General features: G+C 47.8%; 2 protein-coding genes across 22 annotated transcripts in view; one reads left to right on the top strand and one right to left on the bottom strand.

Annotated features, from left to right (window-relative positions):
- LOC120958885 (uncharacterized) overlaps positions 1-3,194 on the top strand; it is a 12,327-nt gene extending 9,133 nt beyond the window's left edge. For both annotated transcript variants that reach the window (XM_040381956.2, XM_040381962.2), the window contains exons 6-8: positions 118-432; positions 505-952; positions 1,026-3,194. In XM_040381956.2, coding sequence (XP_040237890.2) covers positions 118-432; positions 505-952; positions 1,026-1,514 — 1,252 coding nt within the window. In that variant the 3' untranslated portion in view covers positions 1,515-3,194. The remainder of the gene's footprint in view (positions 1-117; positions 433-504; positions 953-1,025) is intronic.
- LOC120958871 (stromal interaction molecule homolog) lies at positions 1,990-25,601 on the bottom strand. 20 transcript variants are annotated; one of them, XR_007451913.1, is made up of 12 exons: positions 23,520-24,334; positions 22,723-23,341; positions 21,726-22,188; positions 17,893-18,083; positions 17,466-17,814; positions 17,204-17,376; positions 16,555-17,122; positions 16,198-16,245; positions 9,618-10,068; positions 9,046-9,222; positions 8,378-8,724; positions 6,171-6,261 (listed from the first exon to the last, which is right to left on the bottom strand). XR_007451913.1 is itself a non-coding variant. In XM_049605764.1 (11 exons), exons 3-11 carry the CDS (start codon positions 22,177-22,179, stop codon positions 5,751-5,753), a joined length of 2,922 nt encoding a protein of 973 aa, XP_049461721.1. In that variant the 5' UTR covers positions 22,180-22,188; positions 22,723-23,341; positions 24,981-25,599; the 3' UTR covers positions 5,660-5,750. The 20 variants fall into 20 exon arrangements, 19 of the variants coding, with proteins under 19 accessions (XP_049461751.1, XP_049461721.1, XP_049461732.1 ...); XM_049605764.1 differs by lacking the exons at positions 8,378-8,724; positions 23,520-24,334 and adding an exon at positions 24,981-25,599 and having other exon boundaries at positions 5,660-6,261; XM_049605775.1 differs by lacking the exons at positions 8,378-8,724; positions 23,520-24,334 and adding an exon at positions 24,465-24,938 and having other exon boundaries at positions 5,660-6,261.

Raw genomic sequence — 25,601 nt, 5'->3', positions numbered from 1 at the left:
AAAGAAGAGCGTGGGGTGGGCATGCTATATTTATACATCCCTCACAATCTGTTGTCTCTCCGTGTTGTTCTCGCTCGTTGATCAAACACACCGCGCGTCCCATGCATCCCGCGCCAGCCGGTCGGAGTCTGCTGCCGGCGAATCGAGCGCTCCCGCCGCCGAGACGAAGGGTGCCGATCGCTTCGAGGGTGTCGATGAGGAGGGCGTTGTGGCACCGGCCGCCCCCGGACGACCCCGGCCCGAAGGGAGGGAGGAAGGGCTGGAACGTGCCGCTCGGCCGAGGCAGCAGATCTTTCGACTGCACCAGGACGTTTGGAGCCAAGCTCACCGCCAGTCGATGGACGTGTGTCGCATCAACAGCATGTTCAGCGAGCGGCAGCCGGCACTGACCCGGGACGGTACGGCCAGTAGCGCCAGCTCGGCTGGAGTAAGGTAAGGTCCCGCGTACCGTATTGGGGTAGAGTGGGGTGTAAAAAAGAAACCACTTGGACCGGCTATTTGCAGCTTCCCCCCAGCCGTCGCCTGCGAGGCGCATCTGTACGAGGATGTCGGTGGGCCGTGCCCGGCGCTGGAGCCGGAACCCATCTACGCCGTGGTGGACGTGCGGGCGAAGCGATCCCGGCGGCTTGCCCGCACTCTGCACCCGACGACCGCCACGCCGGCCGGAAGCGAACGTACCGACGGTGGCGGTGGCGGCAATCGGAAGGTGTCCGTCTCGCTGCCCCAGATATCGGACGGCGTCGAGCTGGCCACCGGCACCGAGCGGCGACCGGTGACGGCCCGCAGCTGCAGCAACTACGACGACTACGAGGACGTCAACTATCTGTTCGTCTCGGGCCATCAGCGGCGGCCGGCGGCCGGCACCGAGACGGACAGCTTGGGAACGGACGGGTCGCGGGAGCAGCTGGCCGCGCGCCCCGAATCCTACGGGGAGGAGCACATCTACGAGCCGGTAAGTGACAACGAACCCCCGAAAAGAGAGGGAAATAACTGAGCGGCTCCTGTTCCTTACACGTTCGCCACAGATACTAGTCGCCGAACGGATACCGACCGTCCCGACGAGCGGATCCTCCTCGTCCCTGCCTGCCCCTGCCACCGACCAGCAGCAGCACCATCACCGCAGCCTCTGGCGGCACCTGAAGCGCATGCATCTGCAGGGCTCCTGGCGCCGGCTGACGCACCGACACGCCTCCGGCAGCCCCAAGCCGGACCTGGACGGCCGCTCGACGACCGCGACCGCACTGGAGGGGCTGGGCCGCCGGCTCGACAGCCACCGGCGGTCGATCAAGAAGCGCATCAAGAATCTGTGCGAACGCATCGATCCCGTCGGCACGAGCGCGTCCGCGACCAGCCATCGCCAGCCGGAGGGAGGCGACGAAGCCGACGCCACCGCCGCTGCCGCCACTGAGCAAATCGCCGAATCGTCCAGCGGGGTCGGGTCGAGGAAGTCCGTATCGCTGGACAGCTTTCTGCTAGCGACCGGCCAACAGCAAGCGTCCGTGCCCAGGTGTTAGCGCACTCGGAGGACGTCACGTGGCGCCACGGCATTGACGCCAAACGTCTCCGCACGGCTCGTCGCGGGCCACAGGCAGCTGTATTTTAACGCAAAGCGAGATGGGGTGCGGGGTGCGGCAAGGAGGACAGCATCTTAGGAGGTTAGGATTTTAACTTAGGATGAGCCTTTACGGCTACGCGCTCGTCTGCAACGAGACAAGCGAAACACATTGTGCTATTTTAGTGTTTTTTTTTTTAACAACTGACAACAAAACTCTCTATAAAAAAAGAACAGTGTGTACTTCTTCTTTCCGTGCCTTTCTGGCTTTTCTTAATAGTGATGGGAAAAATGAAGTCTTTGTCGGAATCGATTGCAGCATCGGAATCGGCTGCGGCATTAATTCCGAGTACGGAGGTCCGATTCCGAGCTCCCACCACTATTTCTTAACTCGTGCAACACCATTTGCTTTGTTTTTGTCTCTCTCTGTGTTTTTGTTTTTCCTCTTTTTTCGCTTTATTGCTTTTCTTGTTCAGTTTACAACCTTCTTCCACTTAAGATTCTTCCATCTTGTTTTTCCTCTCCTCTTGTATATATATCTATACACAGCTTCCTTCTGCTAGCACACGTTCGTGTGTGGGTGTTTGTGATTCTTTTGCTTCTGTTTCTGTTGCTTGAGTGTACTTTACGGTCACGTGTCCTTTTCTTGCCTTTTTCTAGTTTGATTTTATCAATAATGTTCATTTGCCTATACCATACACACACACACACGCGCGCGCACACACACGCACCCTAAACCAAGCGCGGGTGGTGTGCGGCGGGGGTGTGCGAGGAACAGATAAAAATTAAATTAAAAATAAAACAACAGTCGCCCCCTTCTTCTTCCGCTTCTTCTTTTGCTTGCCGAACGTGCGAGCGAGGTGGCTGGAAGCCGGTAAAAAGGCATACGAGACGCAGTGGCCCTGGGATCCTCTCTTCGTGCTCCGCATGCTCCTAACGCTCTATAAATTGTCATTATGCATAATAATACCTTTCTTCGTTTATTTATATATTTACACAACACCTGTTACTGCTTTCTTTGCCTGCTAGTAGCCCCCCCCCCCCCTGTCTCCTCTTCTCTTCTCTCCCCATCCCCCTAAACCTTTCCTGTTTGTGTGCCGCCTTTGGGGGGTTTGGAGCCTGCGCGCCCCGTGATACCGTTGAAGAGAGGTTTCTTGTATCATTTTTAAATAAAAAATAATAATAATAAACCACAAACGCAAAACGTCTAAAGAAGCAAACATTATCACGCGCACAGAGTGAAGTCGTTTTATCGCTCACTTCCATCTGCTTTCGTTTTTTTGCTTTTTGTTTTTTGATAACCCTCAAAAACACCGTTTGCCTTTTTAAAATCGCTTGCGCCGTTATTTTTTTAACCGTTTCTTATAATTATATTTGTTTGTTAAGTAAAGCAGGCTGCTAATGTGTGATTCTATTTGTTAAGTATTGTGTACCTCCTGTTTTGTGTGAGTGAGTGTGAAAACCCACCCAAAACAACCCACCACCACCCACGAAAAGCCACCACCACTACCCCCACCCAAGATGCATTTCATATGCCGGACCGTGCATAAACAACGTTTTGATCAGAAGTAACAAAACAAAACCGTACACGATTCACTATCGATAATGCCGGAATGTTACACACTGGAAGAGAAAGAAAGAAGATGAAAAGGAGAAGAAAGAAGAAAAAAACAACAACTAAAAAACAACAAACAGATCCCGGCGGCACGACACATTGCAGGCCGCGCTACGGTCCGCAACGTGTCTGGTGTGCCAGAGAGCCTTCCCCAACGGTAATCCCCATACGTGTGCGTACATTAAGTAAAGGTAAGTATGTGTGCGCATTCCTGTTGTGCCTTTGTCCCTTTGTTGTTGTGAACAGTGCAAAAAAAAAAACAACAACAACAGCATCGAAGACAGATCCGCAGCGTAAGGATGGTACAATTAAGAAAAAGACAAACATCCCAAAACGCCGTCTTAGACACACAAAAAATAAAACAAAACGTACGTGCCATGGTGCAAACAAATAAGTGTGCTGATCATTGGTGGTGTGCACAAAAAAAAAAGCAACAGTCCAGAGGTTTAGCAAATTGATGCAATAAATAAATAGCCGCGTTGCGTGTATCAAATACGCAAACAATCGTTGAGGGAGAGAGAGATATATAGTAAGCGCAAACGAAACCCCAACGACTTTGCTAGACAATCGTTATACAATCCAGCTTAGTATTTTACACGGGTTTCCAGGAGTTCTCATGGCTGTGGGACACTTGATTGACTCCTTCTTACTTGAAATGAACTTAATGTAATGGGAATTGGACTCTATAGCACCCTTGCTGCACAAATCCAATAGAAATTTCTAAGGAGCTCGTCCATCAAGGGTGCCATAAATTCTAATGTCCGTCATATGAAGTTCACTTGCCATTGGAAAAAGTCAAGGAAATGTCTCGCAACTATGAGAACCCCTGGAAACCCCTGTATGCAAACATCCTAACGGTGTGCTAAACGTGTCCTTTACTTAATAAATAAGCTGCGTGCTGTTTTTTTATGCGTAGTGTCGCTAGACAGGTGCTCATCATGCGAGACGAAGGGAATGGGGACGAGAGATCGGGGCTGTGGTTGTGGGGGAGGGGGGGGGGGGGGGTGTTAGGTAGTAGTAGGTAGTTGTATAAAACAGAAACGAAACTACACTAAACCTACAGCAACGGGGTGTGTGTTTTTTTTTGTACGGTTCTCGCCTCACGCAACCTTAACCACGTGCCTTTTGCTTGCGTTTCTACCTTCCGTTGAATTGTTTGTCCTTTGCTTGCGCCCTGCTAGACACAGTACACCTACATTAGTTATTGACATTCGTTTTTGCCACCTGCCACCTGTTTTGCTTCGTTTAGCGGGCCGTTTGTGTATAGTTTCCTTTTTACGGTCCTTTTTTGCTTCACTCCCGTTAGAATTTGGTCAGACTTTTCGGATAACGTTTTAAGTTTGTTTTTTTTTTGTTGAGTGTATAGTGTATATATTAATATGTGTGCGCAATGTAACTATTTTTATCTAGAATTTGCTATGCGTTTGTGTGTGTGTGTGTGTGTTTGCATTGTTTTATCTAATGACTTCCGATTGGCTAAATAGTCCCCGTCGTCGCCTTCCACTCCACTACGGGCGCACATCCATATTTGTTCCTATCTACATAAAATGGCTACCACACAACCGGCCGGGTTTGACAAACGTGCCTTGCACGCTTTCCCTTTGTGCATCCCCCATTCCCCCAGTTACACACATGCGCGGCCACAAAAGTACGTGGAGTGGCAGTCTCACATTATTAAAGCAAGTGTACCGAATGTCGCGCACCGTGTCAGAGCGCGAGTAAAAACAAAACGAAAAAAAAACGTGTATTCTTCGCTCCCTTTCGAGCTCCATCCTCCGCCCCCTCATCGTTAGGAGGCGTTACATTTTTCCCCAGATTCACAAACAAAAAGTGGTTCTAATACCCCCCCTCCTCCCCTCATTTCCACCATTCGCTACTTCCGTGTCGGAAACAGCTTTGCGGAAGACTACAGACACACAAACGCAACTAAAAGCGGCTCTTTCTACTCTTTCCCTCTTTGTTTTTGTCGCTCCGCTTACCGTTTCAACCAGCAAACTTAACCCCGCTCTTCCTCAAGCTCGGGAGAAAGCAAAACCATAACCTAACATATATCAGAGTCAATAAATATTGGTCAAAGATTCCTGCAGCCGTTTGGTGTCGGAGGGACGCTCTCGCGCGCAGCTTCCGGGTGTCTAGAGACAACCCGGCTGCCCACGCTAAGCTGCCCCTTTTCGAGTGTATTCCCCTTCCCCTTTCCCCCTATTTCGCATACGGTACCGCGTGCGAGTGTTGATGTGTTGTGTGTGTGTGTGTGTTGTGTTTATGGGTGTGTAAAAAGCCTTAAGTTAAGTTAGCCCTAAGAACTGTAGACTTTAAAAACCTAAGTAACGGAAGTACTATGTCAAATGGGTGTCCGTCGGTGGGAACCGTCGTACGCCTGTGCTGTTGCTGCTGCTGTCCCCTTGCCGTGATGATGTGGACCACCATCGTCGTCGCTGGTGCCGGCGTCTTCGCTGGCCGGGCCGCGGCATGTCGTCGTCCAGTTGCTGAGCGTTAACGTTCCCGCCCGTCCGCGCGCTGTCGGTGTCCTTGCTGCAGCTGTTGATGTTGCTGTTGTTGCTACTGCTGCTGCTGCTGCCACTGCTATTGCTGCTTCTTCGACTTGGCAAACCGCTTCCCGAAAGAAAACAGCTTCCGGGGGCGCTTCTTAACGTCCTCGTCGAACAGGGACGAGTCCGTCGAGCCGGCATCGTCGAGCTGGGGCAGGGTGCCGCCGGCGCCGAGGCCGATGCCGCCGCCGCCGCCGCCTCCACCGCCGGCAGCGACTGGGTCTCCGAGGGCCACCGGCGCAGGCTTCTGGCTGCCGCCTCCGTTTCGCCGAGCAGGCTGGTATAGATCCGGCCCGTGCTGTTGATGCTGCTGCTGCTGTTGCTGTGGAACTTTACCGTCGACGAACCGCTGCTGGAGCTGGTGCTGCACATGCTGCTGGTGGTAGGGGCCGGCACTGCCAGCGACAACAACGAGGCCGCCGCCGCCGGCGCCCGGAGCGAACGACGCGGGCGTCGAGACTGTTGAAGCTGACGGTGGAATAGGTACCGTTGGGGATTCCAGGGCGACCAGGTCCGTGCTATCAGCTCGGGCCATTTGAAAGAGGCTGCGTCGTGGAAAAGGAAAAGTGAGTGAAGAGAATCAATTAATTAGAATCGGTGAGCATGATAACGCTTTTTTTAAACATATTTATAGGAATTATTTATACAATGAGTAACATAGCTGTGGTAGCACGTTTGACAATATCTAAAAAAGAAAATAGCCTTTAGGGAGCCTCTACAACTATTTTACTCACTGTACGCAAGCATGTCAATCCTAAAATTCTGTTTCTAAAGCTGTTTTTACATTTTTTTTTCATCTAAACATATGTCCATTTTGCTCCATTCAAAGGACCACCACATTTACAAAATCAAAGTGAGGTTAATATGCCTAATGATATAAAAACGAAGCAACCAAATGTAGCAGTGGACATCGGTAGAGCATGTGTGTTTGACTGCTTCCCATACGTTTGAATGTTTTCTGCAGTGCTGCAATGTCATACAAACATCAAAATCCAAGTCAGCGTCACGGACTCAATTGTGATAATCAGAGGTGTTGGTGTGTCCTATACATGATTGGTAACATTTTAGCAACCAACACGTGGTCAGTCACTTTGTCATGACATTTTTTTTTTACTGTGATCAGTTTTGCAAAATTTCACTGACATAATCATTCCAACAAATTCCGACTGAAACAAAATAATGTCAGCGTCACGAGCTCTACTGTGATGATCAGAGGTGAGACTCAAACAGTTCTTGCAACCATCACATGCTTGGTGACATTTTGTGCAACCAACTGGTTGGTCAGTCACTTGGTCGCGACATTTTCTGTCGGTGATCATCACGATAGTCATGTGGTGCTTGCCAGACCAGGTGAGTGACCAAGAGTTGAGTGCTAAACATAATGCCATCAAGCATGTGATTGGTCCATCAACTATTTGAGCTTCACCTTTGATCATCGCAGTTGTGTACGTGAGCTGACATGAACTTCGTCAGTGTTGGTGACTGAAACAGCGACATTTGGCAGCCAAAAAAAGTATTATGCTTACGACGGCACTAAGCTCAGCTTGTCAGTCAGAGTATCGGGTTTGACTTAAGCACTCGCACGTCGTGTTCGGTATGTCATGACGCACATTCATTGAGTATCAGCAATGAACATCAAGCTACCACGGATATGTTAATTGTTACGGGTGGTGATTGTCACGTGATTCTCATGACATTTTGTAACACTGGTTTTCTGTAATTTATTTTCGTTTGAATTTTAACTGAATTCTAAATAGATGTAAAATTGCTGACGTTGGTTTTATGTTATGAAGAAGTTGTGCTATAGCAAACATATTTACAAATTTATGCCTCATAACTTGATTCATTGTCGTCGTTCAGATTCTCTGATAAATGCTTTAATATTAAATCAGAAACATGAAGAGGTAGTCCTTTTTTGTCCTCTCGTTGTTAATAAATATTGAGCAGTGTCTAAACCGTTATTAAAAAGAGATAATACAATTTGTGACAATTATTCAAAATGCCGACAAGATTGCAACCAACCATGGGAAACTGTCAATAAATAATACACATAATCTTTTTTTTTTTTGGAAAAATTTAGAAAGAGCTGGCTCTATTGTACGCATTACTCAAACCTAGTCTATCTATAACAGCAAGAACGAAACAATAAAATATTAGCTGAAAGCAACAAAACATCAAAAGCGACATTTACACGGGAAATGAACGAATCTGGAAACCCAAAAACAACAACGGAACTCTGCTCTGTCCAAAGGAGTTCTAGGGTGGGGAGTTTGAGGATTGTGTGTGTGTGTCTGCATTTTGCGATCCTAATTTGCTCTCGATCTTTGTACAGCGAATGGCCAGAACATCACACGTGTTTCACATTGAAACGGTCAAAAGTAAAACAACGAAAGCGATAATAAAGTTAAACTCTAGCGCATGACGGAAGTACAGCGAAGGAACAGGACCGCAACGCTTTCGCAGTGAGCTATGGGACGGAATGTATGGAATGATAGGCAACGCAAGCAGTTAGAGCCGTTCGACGTTCGAAAACAGCTAGCAAAAGGAAGGAAAATTAAAAATTAAAAACACACACACACACACAAAACAAAACATTTGAAAACGGAACGAGTAAAAACGAATTATGCTTATGGATATGGGGTGTGTAGTAAAGAAACTCACGCCACATTTGCCTGCTTGGTTTGGGGGGTTGGGCGGAAAGAACAACAATTCTAACTATTCTGCAAAGTCGCCCCCGAACCTCTAACACCCCTCTAACGCGGTGAGAGAGGGGCGGGGAGAGTTGAAGAGGAGTGGTGTTTTCGAGTTTTACGGCTTTTTTTTTCGCTTCTTAATGAGCAAAATTAAATTATCCATCCGAATGCTATTTTGCTTTCCGTTTGCAAAGCTTTTTTTTTTGGCCGGCTCTGCACTTCCCCCGCCCTCACTACAGCACACTGAGCAGGGAGTCGTTTATATCACTTTTGCTACTATTCGTACTGCTACTCTTATCCTGAAGCTTTTGCTGTCTGAAAGAGAGTTCAAACAAACGGCGTACCCCGCCAAACGGTGAGCGCAACACATCTCGAAGCGAAATATTTGTATATCACTCGTGCATGAAAGAAGGGGAGAAAATGAATAAATGTGTGGGTTTTTTGTGTGTTTCAATCTTCCTACTTGGAATTTCCCAAAAAAAAAACGCGTGTTAGATTTTCTTTTTAAGAACAAGAAATGCTTGGACAACGTTTTAACTTTACGATCATCGACCAATGTGTTGAGGCTCTATGTTGGGGCTATGATGCTGGTGTTGGGTGTTGGGGGCACGAGAGACTCGCGCACGGAAAACTTACCTCTGCGAGGAGAGTGTTTTGCGGGGCGGAGGCATCGGCGCCTTGCCGACCGTGCTCGGCACGACCTGGGGCAGCTTGGCCGGAGCCTTCTTCCCCCGTGGCAGCACCGTTCGGTCCAGCGTGACCGACGATGACGACGACACCTGGCAGTCGCCATCGCCGAGCAAACTTTGTGCACTGTGGGCCCACATAAAAACACACACACACGTATACAGAGAATTGAAGAAAGAAAAAAATGCAGCAAACAACGAGAGATCGTGCAAGTAAACAAAAAGTCCGTGGTGCAGATACATCGAAAGTTGCCACGAGAAAAAGAACGATTAGTGTGCACGATGATATGTTGAAGAACACGCGATGAGCACAACGACGACCGAGCGGTAATTATGTACACAACGGATAATGCATTCACACGTACATGAAAGTAAAGAAAAAATAAATAAATAAATTTCAAAAACAAAGAACGTACACAAACATAAAGGAAACGATACAGTAAGAATAAAATAGGGAAGGGAAGAGGGGAACTATAGGGGGAGGGGGGGGGGGGCATGCATACGGCAGGGGAGCATCCTTACCTGTCACCGACGGACTGTTCGCGGGAGATGGAGGTAAAGCCGGCGCCACCGGTCGACGAGGCCGCCCCATACAGCGAAGACGAGGACGGCAGGGCCGGATAGAGGCCGACCGGTGGGACGGAGTAGTTCGACAGGCTCGGGTAGCTGCCACCGCCGCCGCCGCCGCCGCCGCCACCGATGCTGCTGGACGTGTTGGGAAGGTTGGTGCTGGCGCTGTTGGTGGTCGCGGTGCTGCCGTACCCGGTCGGTGTGCCGGCCACCGACACCCCGAACCCGGCGGCCGTACTCGGCGTGACGATGCCGGTGTTGAGCGTGTTGAGCGCGCTCATCTGCAGGTTGGTGGCGGACGGGCAGCCGCCAAGGAAGAACGTCACCGTGTCGCGTTCACGGTCACCTTCATCGCTGGCGGACGAGTCGTCCCGGCCTCCGCGGCAATTGCTCTCCAGATATCCTGTGGTACAGGCAGGCGGTGCCAAACGGTTGCAAGTTACCAAGACACAATGAACGAGAAACAGGGGAGAGGTATGGCGGGGGCATGTGGGGGAGCGGGTTTGAGGTGGACGGTAGAGAGAAAGAGAAAACAAAATACAGAATGAAATTAAACACAAAGGAAAACAAATGCGTACTATGTAAGGACGGGAGAAGAGAGCAAAGGTGGAGTGTGAGGGGTGACACGGCCAAGTGAATAGAGAGATAGGGCGGTGAGGGAGGGGGGGGGGGGGGGCGAGGGGCTAGAGGTGCTAGAGGTTCGAGCTTTGCTGGCCGCCCTGCAATGCACCGACTTCAAGGCACACTGAAGCAAACTACTCGGGTCCGCGTCCGATTTTTGTCTGTCGATCAATTGGCGCATGGTTAATGAGCGACTTTCTCCCCCTTGTGGTTTAGTTCCGTTTTGTTAGGGTATGGCTTTTGGTTTATCGCTTTCGATCGCTGTACGTGATTCACATTTCGTCACAAAGGTGCTATACTATTGTTTCATTCTAGTTGTTCGTGTTGTTAATAATCGTTCGGTGGAGTTTTACGTTTGACAAGTATGACTTTTACGTTTTTCATTAGTTGTGAGAAAGAGTCGGAAAATAATCCTTTTCTTTACATTATTTTATCTTGTTTTCATTTAACTTTCTACTCATTTTAAGTTTGTCCTTTTTGCAAAGATTAAAAAAGCGTTACGGTTGATGCAAAACTCATTCTAACTGTTTGACCTTTTTAGTTAAATTGACTGATAATCTACAACACGTATATTAAAGCCATTTTTTATAGAACTAAGTGTATGAAGGGAAGCATTGAATAGGTGTAATGAATGTGGAAAAGGAAAAACATTATACTTCGGGACCGATTCCAAAGCAAAAGCAATATCAGTTTAATTCAAACACTGCTGGAGGATTGCATAGAAGCGTAAAAAGTATGTAGAGAAAAGTGCATGTGTTTTTGGCTTTTGTTTGTTGACAAATCCTCTCTTTGTGACCCCCATACATGTTGTTCCCCCTACCATTCCCGAGCTTCTTTTAGAACTCTTTAAACATTGTATCCGTTATGGTCAAAGCATCGTCATTTATAATAGAATACTTTTTGTAATCACAGGATCGTCATATGATCACGATAAGAATTGATCCCATGTCCGGCCTTATGCAAGGCCTAGCCTATTGCCTCACGACTACACCTGCGTCTGCAGAACGCTTCGCAAGAGAAGCAATTTAAAGTGCAAACTATCACATGAAGAAACTTCCTTGCTGAGTGGAATCATAAAATCGTAAGTGTTACTCCCAAATGTAGAATGTTATTAATTGCGTTTATATTTATGCAGAGTCGCATTAACGGTGTTTTAAAGCAGGTATTTCAATTACAAATAGCCATACAATTCGTAATTAACATTACAGCAAGATATACACCGCTAAAAAAAAAGAAACAATCGATGATATCCAAAGAAATTCCACTCAGCTGAACAGCGCGCAGCCGGCCGAATCGTACGGCTACCATATAAATATAAATGTGTGATTAGGAATACAGTATGTGCATATTGATTTTTCTTAATCACCAAAGCAGACAGCAGCTTAAAATGTTAAAGCATGAGTAGGAAGGCATCTAAGAAAAAAACATAAACTCACACACACACACACACTCAATCGATCACACTCAGCGTGTTGTCACACATTCCCGTGACAGACACTGCTGGCGAGTACTCGATCGGTGATTTACTATGCAAATGGTTCGTTTATTTACATTTGCTTTAAGCTTTCCTGTACATGTACACTCTGCCGTGCAATTACGTTCGCGTTGGTACTTTGCGATCCGCACGTTTTCAACTATCTTGTCTCAACCGAGCGGGAATGATACTGTTCGTCTCGCGTATGACTCCACAGATTGAGTTGCATTTTTACAGCATACTCGCGTCATTTACGCGTAAAACAAGACCATTAGGTTCAGTATTCAAAATAATCAAACCGGGAACTTTTTCTTACCGGCAGGCCATCTCTCCATATGCCAGAATGAAACATACATCTGCCCAAAACGGGTGCAAACAGAGGTGGTGAGCAACCGTGATGTCATCGGTCGTCAACGTGCTAATTGTCGGTACATGATCTGACAAGAGGCGAGTCGTTTGCGGTGTTTCGGGGACACGTGAAAAGAAAGACACAGGCGCTGGAGACAGTTAACGGAAGTAGTGATGTGAAGCCAATCAGCCCGCGTGCTACACAAACTGCGCGACGTGTTATCAATCGTTTCTTACAGTGACGCATCGTTACGATTAGTTTCGTTTACCGTTTGCCTAAAGTTATACTACCACATCGCACATAAAAGGGCTTAGTAAACGCACTGGGGGCTTTATCTTAACGGGGGACGTATACTACGCTGGCACTCTGTCCAGAGGGGGCTTTATTAGTAAAGCAAGCTATTAACAGAAGCGCACACGCACACAAACACCTTGGCAAGCAAGTTTGAGCGGATATTAAGAAGCAAAAAATGTACAGCAAAACAGGCAGCAGGTAGCATACCAAAGCAGCAATGCAGGCGTTTAGTAAGATAAAATAAGTAAACAGTAGCTGCGACAAAGCACACCGGTTTGGTTAGTATGTCTTATTGCTTTACAGAACACCTTGGCAAGCAAAAATGTTACACCACACGCCCGCACACATTCGCATCTTTGTACATGTGTGGGTGCGTGTGTGTGTGTGTATTTTTTACTTTACTTGTTTCTGCAGGAAAGGGGAGGACTGTGCAAAAAGAAAGAAGCGACCAGAAGAGACAGATAGTTAGTTCGTACTACAATTCGAAATCTTACCTCTGAGCTCTTTGCGGAATCTGGCAACGTCTTTGGCTTTTAGGCATACCTTCCCCCAAAAAACTGTAACGCTGCATTGGTGTCTATGTGTGTGTGTTTGTATGTGTATGTGGGTGTGTACGTGTGGTTCGTATTTAGAGTATGTGTGATTAAACAAAAAAAAACGAAAAAAACAAACGCGAACAGAACGAATATTCCCCAGCATCGCACGCATCGGCGAAGGCTCCATGAGATATGCGCGCCGCAGTTTAGCGAACCGTTAGCAAGCTTTCTGTAGTGTGTTGGTGTGAGTGTGTGAGTGGGCGTGTATGTTAAAATAATTTCAAAATAAGTAGATCGAATTGGCAAATGGTTCTTGTCTTTTTAGCGTAGAACGGATTGGACAACTGTCATACGCCTATTTCTGACAGCGTCACTCTGTAGGACAACTGACATTGATTTAAAATTTACATTTGCTAACATTTACACTTACACCCACACATACAAATACAAATTAGTAATCGAATTCAAACAAAACTCCTGAGTGTATGCATAGTTGCACCATTTCTTTGTGTGCAAAAACCTGCAACGGACAGTATGAAGCGCATTCATCGTCACATCCCAAAATAAAAGCAACAACATCAAAAACACACAGCCAACCACATATACACACATACACACATCCACAACACTCGAGAATAGAAGCTGAGACTAGAGGGCAATTATTAAAAAAATCAAAGTTTAACGGAAGAAGATTGGGCGAAAACATATAAGAGAAACAACAACAACAGCGAAACGATTAATAAACAAACATTCGCCTTACTTCGGTTTGCCTGTTTGTTTTATTATTTTTATATAACTTTGCTTACTTTACTGCCTTTGAGCCTTTGATTTTTCTAACCGCAAAGTCGAGAGCAGTTGGTTACTAGGCGGACAGGAAAAATAGAACAGAAATGGTACAGAAACAGAACATAGAAAAAAAACAAAAAACAAAAAAACACACGCGTATCGTTAAGCGAGTTGTCATAAACATGTAACTAGAGATGTTAAACGATCAGCTCCTGTTTTAGATGTAGTGGTTTTAGTCCGGTTTTTGCTTGTTCAAACTATTCGACTATTTTGTCATCACTGGACCAGCACTGCGTGGTCCAACGATGCATTTTCTGTTCTTTAGTGTTGGCTCTCTCTCTCTCTCTGATACTTACGAACGGGCATAGTAATATAACTATTTAAATCATAGTTCTAGCTTTTGCTCTTTTGCTTTACTTTTTTTCTATAGATTATTATGAAAGATGAAAGGAATTAAAAGGAAAATTGAAGAAATATAAGCATAAGGATAGGATGGGAAGCGCTGGAGTAAAAAGAGCTGCGAACAATCATGACCAGAAGAAGGCACTTTGCTTAGCGTTTCGAAACACCAGCTCACGTTGTTGATTGTTGGGCAACGGTTTAAGCAAAAAAAAATGCACTTGATGGAATCAGGGTAGACAAATAAATTATTGCAAATACGATATAGGTTTTGCTCTTCTTAAACGATAGCTTCAAAGAAAAGTACAAACAATACAGTAGGAAAGAATCATTCGAGCATCTTTACGATGCTACGGAGCACTTATTATTATTTTAAAAAATCAATTATGAAAAGCACTCCACTAGTTATATAGCAAGGGGGAGGGAGAAAACTATACAATATCTAAGTAGCCTGAGCATAGGACGGTTAACGATCGAGATGTCGTTAAAATAAGTTTCACAGTACAATAAAAAGTACGTACAGCGTCAGCTAAGCAAACACATAACATCGAAATCAAGCGAAGCTTAAGAAAATCAACAAGATGACATTCATACAGAAAGGAATTAAAATGAGAAAAGAAAACGTAATACTGTGTCGCTAGCACGATAGTATTACGCCATTTCTCCACCACTTTCGTAAGCTGGTTTCGTACAATTCGCATACAAGTTAAGAATATTAAAAAAAAAACACAAAAATTGGAAGAAAATGTAATTTAGACAGAAAGAGCAAATTTAAAAAGAAACATACAGCGCACAAAACATTCGCTTGATTGATGAAATAAAAACGGATAATTAAGTAACAGCAGCAGGCACGGACACGTGAAAACAAACTCGAATAATTCACTTCAGTGACGAGAAAACAAAAGGGAAGAAGCAAAGGGGGAAAGGATGGGACTGGGGAGGAGAGGAGTATAAATTAATGACTCTTGATGATGTTCTTTACACTCCCTGCTCTCACTGCTCGTTTGCTCATTTCGCATCGGTATTTCATCTTCAGCTGCCCGGCGCCACTTTCCCCGCCGCCTAACCGTCATTGTACAGAAAACAAACAAAAAATCACAGAGCCACAGAGGTCTGTGTATTACAGGTGTCGCCTTTTTTTTTTTTGCACTCCTGCGCGAACCTACAATTCTGAGTGTGCGCGTTCGACACGGCACAATCTGTATTAGCGCTTATTACAAAAACAAATTACACACAACAACATGTAAGCATTAGAAACTCGAAGTTGAATTCCAATTTAACATATAACTTAAATGATATACGTGTAGTTGGTACGCGCGGCTGCAACTTAATCGCGGATAGTACATAAATACTCATAAACTAATTATATATCCTTACTGTAGGTAATTGTTTTACCACCTCTGCTGGGGAACGTAAAACAGCGACATTATGGCATAGCAATAAACAAAACAGAAAACTAAGCTGCACTGCATCGTATGTAATGTGATCAAACTAGCCAAAATTGGCGTACCGTATCACGCAGCTGTTTGTTTTTTTTTTTTTCTTTTGCGAACATCCCAAAAGTGAAGCAAAAACAAAAAGACGGGAAGGCTTTTTCCACTTGGACAGGCTACAATTAAACGCAACAAAAATGAACTCTAGCAAAAATGGATTACAATTAAAAAAAAAAAAAACAAGAAACATTAACATACGAAAACAATTCGCTAGCTGCTGTTGCTGCTGCTGCTGCAATCGAACGGCCATTGTAAAATGAGGTAATGCTAACACTCCTGCGTTGAAACAAAACGGACATAGGAATACACACACAGAGTAGTCACTTTGCGGGAGCTGGAGGGGGGGATGGGTGCCGCCATACACGCGTCCAGCCGCTACCATAGTCACCCGTCGGGTGCCCGTCAACCCATCGGCGGAGTCGCTGGTCGTTGACATTGGTGAGGGTTTGAGTGAGGTGGTTGGGAGATGTAGGGGGAGGTGGATGGAGTTGGGCAGAAGAGGGTGTGTAGTGGCCCGGGGTCGGTTGGTTTTGTTACTCCGACGAGAACATTGAAAAATTGTCAAAGCTGATCGGCTTACCTTGCACGGAATCATCGTCCAGATCGTCCTGGCTACTCGACAGTCGCGCTGCCCGGTCGGAGTTGTGCGTGTTTATTTTTTTATCGGGTTGGTGGTTGGTAGTTTTGGTGATGTTAAAAGAGAGAGAGAGAGAGAGAGAGAGAAAGAAAGAAGAACAAAGAGGGATAAAAAAAACGGATGAGAAGGAATTATTAGAATGCAGTAAATGGAGGACACACTCAGTTAAATGCAGCTTGGTTTGAAAAGTGTGACAAATGAAATATCAACCACAGCACAACACAACACACGGAGTGGAGCAGAACCGGCAGAAGGACAACAATTTGGTCATACACATGACAGCAGCCGTCGGGTGCTTACATCGGTACGTTTTGCCGGCGACGCCGTTGCGATTGTAGAGCAGATTCTCCAGGTGCGCGATGCCGCTGTTGTTGACGATGCCGAACCCGAGCATCGTTTCGATCTGCTTCCACCGGTGCATCCGCTCCTGCAGATCGTTCGTCACGTCGTTGAGCGCGTTGCGCGCCTCGACGATGCTCCGGTCGACGTCGTCGATGCTTTTGCCGTGCGTCGACACGAACGCACCGACCAGGCTGGAGCGCTTCTTGCGCAGCTTCTCGCACGCTTCCCGCGCCTGCTCGAGCTGCTTCTCCGCCATGATGCGCTTGCGGATGTGGTGCTTGTTCTCCAGCTCGTACGTCAGCTGCAGCCAGCTCTGCAGCCCCTGCGGCGGCGTCCAGCAGTGGTCGTGGATCTCCACCTCCGCCCGGTTCAGCTCGGACCGCAGCACCTCGATCTCCTGCTTCAGCTGCTGCAGCTCCAGGTCGGAGCTGGAGGAGGACAGGGTCGGCGCCTCGCGGAGGCGCCGCTCGAGATCCATCTTTTCCTTGCCCACGTTCTCCTGCTCGATCCGGGCCTGTTCCAGCTCCTACGGGCAAGGCACAAGGTGGAAAATGCGTTACAAACTGGTGGTGGACTTGCGAGGCGCGACTGGTGTTCGCCATCCTACCTTCTGCATCTCTTTCAGGGCGACTTCCGCCTTCAGCAAACCCTCCACATCCTTCGCCATGCGGCGGATGTGTATTTTGGCGCTCTTGTTCTGATGATACGCATACCAGCTGCCGATGATGGCCGTCAGAAGGAGCGTGACGAGCAGCAGATCTTTCCACCGGGTTCCAGTTTCTAAGCGAAGAGAGAGAGAGAGAGAGAGAGAGAAAGAGAGAAAGCATGTTACATTCTACGCCGGTTATAATAGATCCATTGCTACATACCACGCGGTGGCCCGAACAGGACGGCATCCATCGCTTTGAGCGCTATCTTCTGCTTGTGGATCGGATCCTTTATCCCGAGCACGTTGCTGACGTAGTGCATGTTGTTCACGGCCAGCCGGGGCAGCACCTTCCCGGTCACCTTGTGCAGCCGGAACAGGGGCACGTACTGGGGCAGCTGGACGCTCTGCGCCAGCCACTCGGTCGTCTGATCCACCGTCCAGTTGTGCACCTCCGATCGGAGCCACGCTTCCCACAGCTCCTTCACCGAGATGTGCATGTCGTCGTTGAAGTGGAACGCCTTGTGGCGCTTCTCGTAGCCCGAGTCGTACTTCAGTTCTTCCCTCAGAAACTGCAAAAGCAAGCAAAGCCGAGGCGCAGCCATTAATAATCACAATTTTGCCGAGCGTGCGGTAACGAGGGGACTTACGTCGTCAGATTCGGAAAGATCGATGTCACCGTTATCATCGTCATCGAGCTGCTGATGCAACGAACGGATCGCTTCCATCCCGAGCTGGTCGTGGTGCGCCAGACAGTCGATGTCGTCGATCGTGCAGGCACTGCCGGCATCGCCGGCCATCGCCCCGCTCCCGTACGTGCCTGAAATGAGAAATAGGAAATCTTAGGACTCAAGTCAGTCATATTGTTTCTCTCTTTCGGTTTTGCATGGTGGGCACAACTGTTCGTCGGCTGGTCGCTGGTCGGTCATGGTCATGGCGGCGACTGCAGCATGGCGCGATGTGTGGAGATGGCGTGGCGATCGGGGCAACGGGTAAGGACAACGTAAAGAACGCGACAACAGGAATCGTCGCAGCGACAGTCGCCTGAACACACGAACGGGGGCAAGCTGGTCCTCCCGCCCCGTGGGAGGGATGGTGGGGGATGGACCAGCAACAGGCACAAACGGGAACATCAAATTTACTTATTTGATTTACGAAGGCAAGCGTCAACCAAAGTAGCTAGGTGTGAGATACTGATGAGATGGGGGTAGAAATATGAGACGTAAAAACAAGCATTCACACACACACACACACACACACACAAGCACGCGCGTATGGGTTCAAGTGAGATTGGTACGTTATCAGTGACAATTGGTGCGATCAACATATTGGCTAGGAATCGGGTCCACCATTGGATTTTGTTTAGCTGATTACATTATTTTTTTTCCTTTTTTCTTAACTTGACTTAAGAAGGTTGCATGTCGAACATGACGAGTTATACACTAGTGGTGGGACCTACGCGATTTCGATTCCGTGTTCGGAATCAATTCCGGAACCGATTCCGGAGGAAATCGCAATTTGCCCCGGTGACGTAATCAGGATTAATTCCAGAAATGGAATTAGCTTCGGAATGAGAATCCGTTTCAGAAGCGCTTTCAGTCCGGAAATCTCCATAAGAATTGATCGTATAAAAGTAATTTTGATTCTTTGCGGCTATCAATGCGTAGTATCATTTGACCCAAACGCCTTTTCTTTCGGACATGCCGAAACCGACTCCGTTTCGAAGCCGATTCCGAATCCGGAGCCGATTCCGATTCAGATTTCGGAATTGATTCCGATTCTGGAACCAACTCTGGAGCCAATTCCAGAAACTGATTCCGGACCTACTATCCGAACAAAAACTTCATTTTTCCCATCACTATTCTACGCATGCCACCATAAAATCTTACTTCACAGAAGTATGAAATATCTCCTTTATATAATTACTACCCTCTCAGCTGCTTTAAAAAAAAAAACAACTAATGCCGTTCAAATAGAATCGGTTGGCACAGAAGGAGGATTGAGCAATGAAAACAAAAAAAAACGGCATGCTTATTAAAAAAAACTGACTACCTTCAATTAATTTCAATTGTTTTTAATTTAGCCTTATCGATCGAAGGCCCTGACCCTCGGGCCGCAGTCCGCCTGTCAATACAACCTATCTTCCGCTTCGTGATCTAATTGGTTTGCATTGCGGTCGGTTCATCAAGAAGGACACATTTTGCAAAACTTTGATAAGCGAAAATTCGTAGAGCAAACATTTTATGCTCTATACAACAACGACAAACAGCCACAGTCCCTTGCAATCCCTTTGCGAAAGTTTGTTGGATGTAAGCTTCATTTGTACGTATGCCCCTTCTCTCTGCTTGAGCAGTGCTCACACGAAGAGCTCGCGCGCGAAAACCGGTGTAATGTTAGATAGCCGTAGCAAAGCGTAAAGATGAAACGATCCGCAGCCAGGTGAAACGTTTATAATCCCTTCGCTGCACACACACACACACACACATTGTGCCCCAGAGCTAGAGCAACGTGGTCATTCGATACCACGCTTGCAAGAGCCAGGTGCGACACCGCGCAACCGTGTGTAACCGCCCGCGATAAGACAAATGCAGCGGCGCTCGCTCTCATCAAATAATGCCATCCTGTTTGGCTGCCTTTAGTTTACACCTTGGCAAACATTGGCTAATTAAAGTGTCCCAGTGCTCATGGGAGTTTGTACTACGACACACACACACACAGACGCACAAATGCACGCCTGCTTGTCCAGATAACGCGCCGCCCAGTAGCTTTGTTGGGCAAATTTGTAAGTTTATCCTGCTTTACACCCTGGAAGCTAGAGGCAATGAAACACGAAGGTAAATATTAACGTTTTCTTACGGCGACTGATCTTTTCCCGCTCGCTGTTTGCGTTCCGCTCGCTTCCCTCGGAGCAGGGCAGGTAACGCCTTTTCCCCTTCCCTCTCATCCAGCGGTCCAGCTATTTTCCAACAATTTTGTGTCCCACACCACCACCAATTTCTATCAAACAAGCAATGCCGGGGGGGTCAGCGCGGCAGCGCCCCTAATGAGATAGCCACCATTGCCATCGGCCTAATGGGAGTTCTAGCCGTCTGGCGGGACCCTAATTCAATTCCCTTAATGTGCAAAAATAGATTAATGTCATAAAGCCCGGCAAAACGATTAGTTGCGCGACGGCAGCGGTGGTGGCAGTAGCAAGAGTTCTTTTTGTAATGCTACATACATGCATAACACACACACACACACACACACACGCAAGCGAACCAAAGCATTGATTTAACAAAAAGCGCATTCGGGGGTTGGGAGGGCAAAGTAGGGCGAAGAAAGGCGTTTGGCGTGGAGGTGAATTGATGAAATGCTTCTTGCTTGCAAACGGCTGGCAGGGGAATCTGGCCTCGCACGAACTATGCACATATTATGCAATCGTTTTTTTTTTTTTCGATACATTAATTTCATTCGGCACTAATTAGTACCATTGCAACTATGTTTAACTGTGTGCAGGTAGAAAAATACCAAACAAAATGTGCATCTATTGGCAATCCGTTAATAATCGTGCTCGTTTTTTTTTCTTTTTGCTGTTTTACGCCCACTCGCTTCTTGTCATAGTTTTAATTTAAATGTGCCTTTTAATTTGAATCTCGTACCAGCGGTGAGGTTAGATGTTAGCGCAAATCATTGGCAACTTATTGCTGCCAAAACGATACCTCCTCCTCGGTTTGTCCTGGAAGACAACGTGCAACACCAAGCAACACCACAAGCACGCTCTCTCTCTCTCTCTCTCTCTCTCTCTCTCTCTCGCTCTCTCTCTATTGCTCGTCCGTGTTGCTATCGTTGCGACAGTACTGCAAATAATGAGGCGCTGTGCATTACAGCAAATTAAGCCTCCATTTAAGACCTTTCAAACCTTCCCGTGCTCATTTGAATAGAGCAAACAACAACAAAAATGCTTCCACTGCTTGTGTTGGCGAACTTTGTCGTTCGCCGACGATCGCGTAAGGTTGGCTTGCGCAAAAAATATAATTTACGCTATTAAAATATGAATCCAGGGCTGAAAAGAAGGGACGTAAAACATAGAATTATGCAAAACAAACAAAAAAATTGTTATCAGAGTCGGCCTTTCAACGCCTTCCGTTCTGCCGGCCGGGGGCGCCTCGCGGTAACCCCATTTGTTGTTGGATGAATAGCTAGTAAAAGTAGAGAGGAAGCAGCGCGCAATGGCAGGGCAATGGCTGTTTCCGCGACTGTTCTGAAATCAAATACAAAAACACTTGGGAACGATGGGTGGGAAGGGTGGGAAAGCTTAATGGAGCCCTTCCCCTGTCTGTTAAACAAAAAAAAATTAAAACAACAAGAACGAACAACAAAATGACAACAGACAGGTGGGGGAAAATGGGTGATAAAAAAAAGGCAAAAACCTGCGGGGGGGGGGGGGAGGAATGGGGGACGGGGAAAAGGCGCACGGGGTCGTTACAGTACCGATACATACCGAATTCGTGATGAACTGCCTGGGACATCGCTTGGCTCAGCACGGTGTAGGAGTTGCGCGTTTCGAGTGGCCGGGGTGGCGCCGAGGTGGCCGCCAGCGAGGAGGGCGGCTGCCGGGATAGAGACCGATCTTGCGACGCGGACGTTGCCGGCGCTGCCGGTGCCGCCTGCTGATGGTAATGGACCGGCTGTTGCGGCGCTGGCCCATCCGGATGCTGGGCGGCACCGGTGCCGGGTGCTGGTTGATGGTAGGCGGCGGAGGACGGCACCGCCGGTTGATGGAGTTTGACTGATTGGGGCTGCTGGTGAGGATGGTGTTGTTGGTGTTGGTGGATGGGTGCCTTCGCCGGGGCTTCCGGGGCGCCCCGCTCCACATCGGCGAGGCCGCCGAGCGGTAGGAGCAGCAGCGAACAGCAGCAGGCGAAGGCATTAAGGTTCCGCGTGAAGTATCGCATCTCGAGCTGCTGCAACAAAGAAAAAAAAGGGGGGGAAATCAATACAATATAGTTTTTTTTTGACAGATTCTGTATGATTCTACGCTGGTCGGGAGTGTAAATGTCTTTTTTGTATTTTGCTCAAACTAACTTGATGAACACTCTCCCTTGATCCCTGAGCTTACTAATTAGCCACAGTTCGGCAAAAAAAACGAATACTACCCTACAGGACCTCTTACCCTTTTCTAACTTAACACACCATTTCCCCCCTACCGAACAACACTTTCGACAGCACTTTCGATTCCACTGCAAAGCCGCGGACGACAATGTTCTGACCGATCGGGCGGTGTGATCCCGTGATGCCGTCCGTCCGTCCGTTTGCGCACAACCTTTTCCAGCAGTGTTATTGGTGCTGGTGCGCCGCTTGGCTAGCGTTTCCCCCTTACACTGTGGTCTGCACTTGTTCACTTGTTTCTTCTTCTTCTCATTCTCTCTCTCTCTCTACCCTTAATTGCCCTACACACGATCGAGGGCCGTGTGTCGAGGGCACTATTCTCTACTCACATGTCGGTGTGTAGCGCAGATTATGATGTAGCATTAGAGATTCCTCTCCATCAGAGCTAACCGATCACAACTGGCTGGTGGTGGTGGTGGTGGCGGGCAGCTGATGCGAACGGGCGCAAGTGCAAGTGCACAGCAGGAGGCTCTCGCGGGGGCTCTCGCAGCAATACGCATCGAGTAAACGGTGCGCACAGTGAAGGTCGCCGATCGCTTCTGACTCGGTGACACGGGTTTCCGACGAAGGGGATGGGTGGGGGGGAGATAAGTTGTAGATCGAGTGTATGCGCACGTTTGTATGTGTGTGTCTGTGTCAGTGCACTTTACAGCCAGCTGCAAGGGTCCCCCGAAACAAGCTCGCGCAACCTTCCAGAGCGCTGCTACCTAAAAACGGGCTGCTGCTGCCACTTCCTACAACGATCCGCGTTGGTGTGTGTGTGTACGTGTATATTGTTTCCACACGCTTATTGTATGACAAATTCGGTACTGTCTGAGATGTTCGACGACGTGTCCCTCTTTTTTCTTTACTTTTCCTGCGCACGATCGTCTTCCAACTGTTCGGGGCGCGAAGATGTCGATGGTGGTGGTGGTGGTGGGCGTACTACAGCAACTTCACTACGCAAAACTGCACACGAATGAGTATGTGTGTGTGTATGTGTATGTAGGAGAGAGAGAGAGAGAGAGAGAGAGAGAGAGAGAGAGAGATGGGAAGAGATAAAATGTTAAAATAATGATCAAATTTGGCAAAAACGTTCGAGAAAAAACCACACCACCGTGAGAGCGGACGGCAAAGGAGGACAAACCTCTTCCGATAGAGGGATCACGGCACACTGCGTGCGCGCGTGTGTGTATGTGTGGGAAGCAATGTTGTGCCGTGTTGTGATTGCACCTTTTTTGCAATATCAGATCACACACATTCAGCACGGAACCAGCACAACAATTGAAACAAAAAAAAACCCTCCCAGAACCAGGGCAACCGCCTGCCGGGGGGGTTGATACGATGACCGGGAGGGTGGCGAAAAAAAAACGCGAACGAAAGAAAACTCGATAGACACACACGCAAACGCACCGATGATACTGGGCAGCCGAAAAATGTTGCGCGAATTGATTACTCACGACTTTACCCGTCTTCCGCTCTGCTTTTCTATTTCGCACATACACACACACACATATATATAGAGACTCTCTTTCTCTTTCTTTCGTTTGCAATGTTTTTTTTTTGGCTTGCTGCAGCCTCTATTTGGCGATGGTGGTCGTGTTGTTGTTGCTGCTGCTTCTGCTGCCTCTATTGCTCGAGTGAACTGTCAAAACTGTCAAACGCGACACACACACACACACACAATCACGGAATAGATGAATGGCTGACGAAGTTGGGGCTTGGGAAACGCGGAACGCGCGCGTTCTAAAATGGACTGCAAAAACAAGGCAAAAGCAACATCAAAACCAAACCACCTTCACACCGCCACCGCAGCGAATGGAATGGAAAACAAAGCGCCTACTGCTCGTGCTCTCTTTCTCTCTCTCACGCGCGCGCGCTCACTCGGTGTCGGATGATAAATAGCAAAGGCTGACGCGTGTTGTCATCGGACACAATAGCACACACAACCGACACATACGGACACGTACCGTAGTAAGGGGAAGCACCGTGCAACTGGATCGTACAACACAACACACGTTCTAATGTTCGGTTTCGCTCGTTCGCCGCTTGCTTTGATCGTCGCACAGCACAAATCCATACACTCACACACCTGTACTGTTTCGCTGTACTGCTCACCCTGTTTGCGGCTGCATGTATCGTCGCTTCCCTTCCGGTCAGCCAGCGTTGATATGTTTGTTGTGTAGAGGCGCTGTGCCGTTCTTTGCAAGCAACTCGCACTAAGGTGCACACACATACACACTGCCACACATTACCTTCGCGGGCTGTTAAGTACAAACACACACGCTCCCGCACCTGCTAGATTTTTTCCCCTGTTGCAATGATAATGCAAGACAAAGCGAGCGAGAGCAAAAACTGGACGGAAGGAGCTAGACAGGATGTTTCCCAATGTTCGGCGACGGTTTAGCACCACTGCTTGACGGCGAATTGTAGACCCACGATAAAAATACACAACTACACACACATACACAAACACTGACACATCGCAAACGCCGATGGACAACTGGGTGAAAAATGAACGACAATTTTCCCACATCGCGCACCCGTCCCGTCCTCTTTCCTTCCCTCACACCCCGTGGTAAGAAGAAAAAAAACACACTCCACTCACCTGAAGTATGTCGTCCCTACTGCCCTTGCAGAGGACCGTTTCGTTCTTCTGCACCGCGGGTGCGCCGTAACTAAAGTGAGGCGGAGATGGCGCGCGGCTCCGAACCCGGAACCGAAAAACACAAATTGGTCTGCCCTGCGTGTCGGAGGACGGTGGCGAAAACAAAACAAAACCGCATCCGCCTGGGGGCACCGAAATTTCCGAAATTTCCGACCGACACACGCGCGTGGGGGGAGAGGGGGGGCTTTTGCTTGCTTGCGTGTGTGTGTGTGTGTGTGTACGTGTGGCTGTGCTTATGCACGGTGCAAACGGGAAATTTTATGCCAAGGTGGGGAGGAATATATGGATTCAAGGTTATGCAAGTTGTCTTGTGCCCCGTGCTGGCTGTGTGGCGTGGAAGGAAAAAGAAAAGAGCTAACCATAGCGATCGCAATAGAGAAAGAGAGTTAGAGAAGCCCAGAGTGTGAGACAGAACGAGCAAATACACACACACATGCACGCAAACAATTGCGACTAGGCTTTTCCGACAGATTCTGACAGTTCGGAACGATCAGCTGTCACGTTCCCCTTGGCGGGCAGGGGTGGCAAATCATGTGTAGTTTTAATATTGTAATGCTAGAA

Source organism: Anopheles coluzzii, chromosome X, assembly GCF_943734685.1.
Source record: "Anopheles coluzzii chromosome X, AcolN3, whole genome shotgun sequence".
Lineage (NCBI taxonomy): Eukaryota > Metazoa > Arthropoda > Insecta > Diptera > Culicidae > Anopheles > Anopheles coluzzii.
The sequence above is the reverse complement of the archived record's forward strand: the minus strand, read 5'-3'. Positions and strand labels throughout refer to the sequence as shown.

Bases quoted from the DNA above. Each gene is read 5' to 3' on its own strand.
- LOC120958871 (XM_049605780.1), bottom strand. From the start codon at position 22,179: ATGCGATACTTCACGCGGAACCTTAATGCCTTCGCCTGCTGCTGTTCG. The intron at 16,246-16,554 runs GTAAGCACCCGA...CCGACCGGGCAG, and splicing joins CGCCGGCAAAACGTACCGAT to CGCGACTGTCGAGTAGCCAG. The intron at 9,223-9,617 runs GTAAGGATGCTC...GTGGGCCCACAG, and splicing joins GAACAGTCCGTCGGTGACAG to TGCACAAAGTTTGCTCGGCG.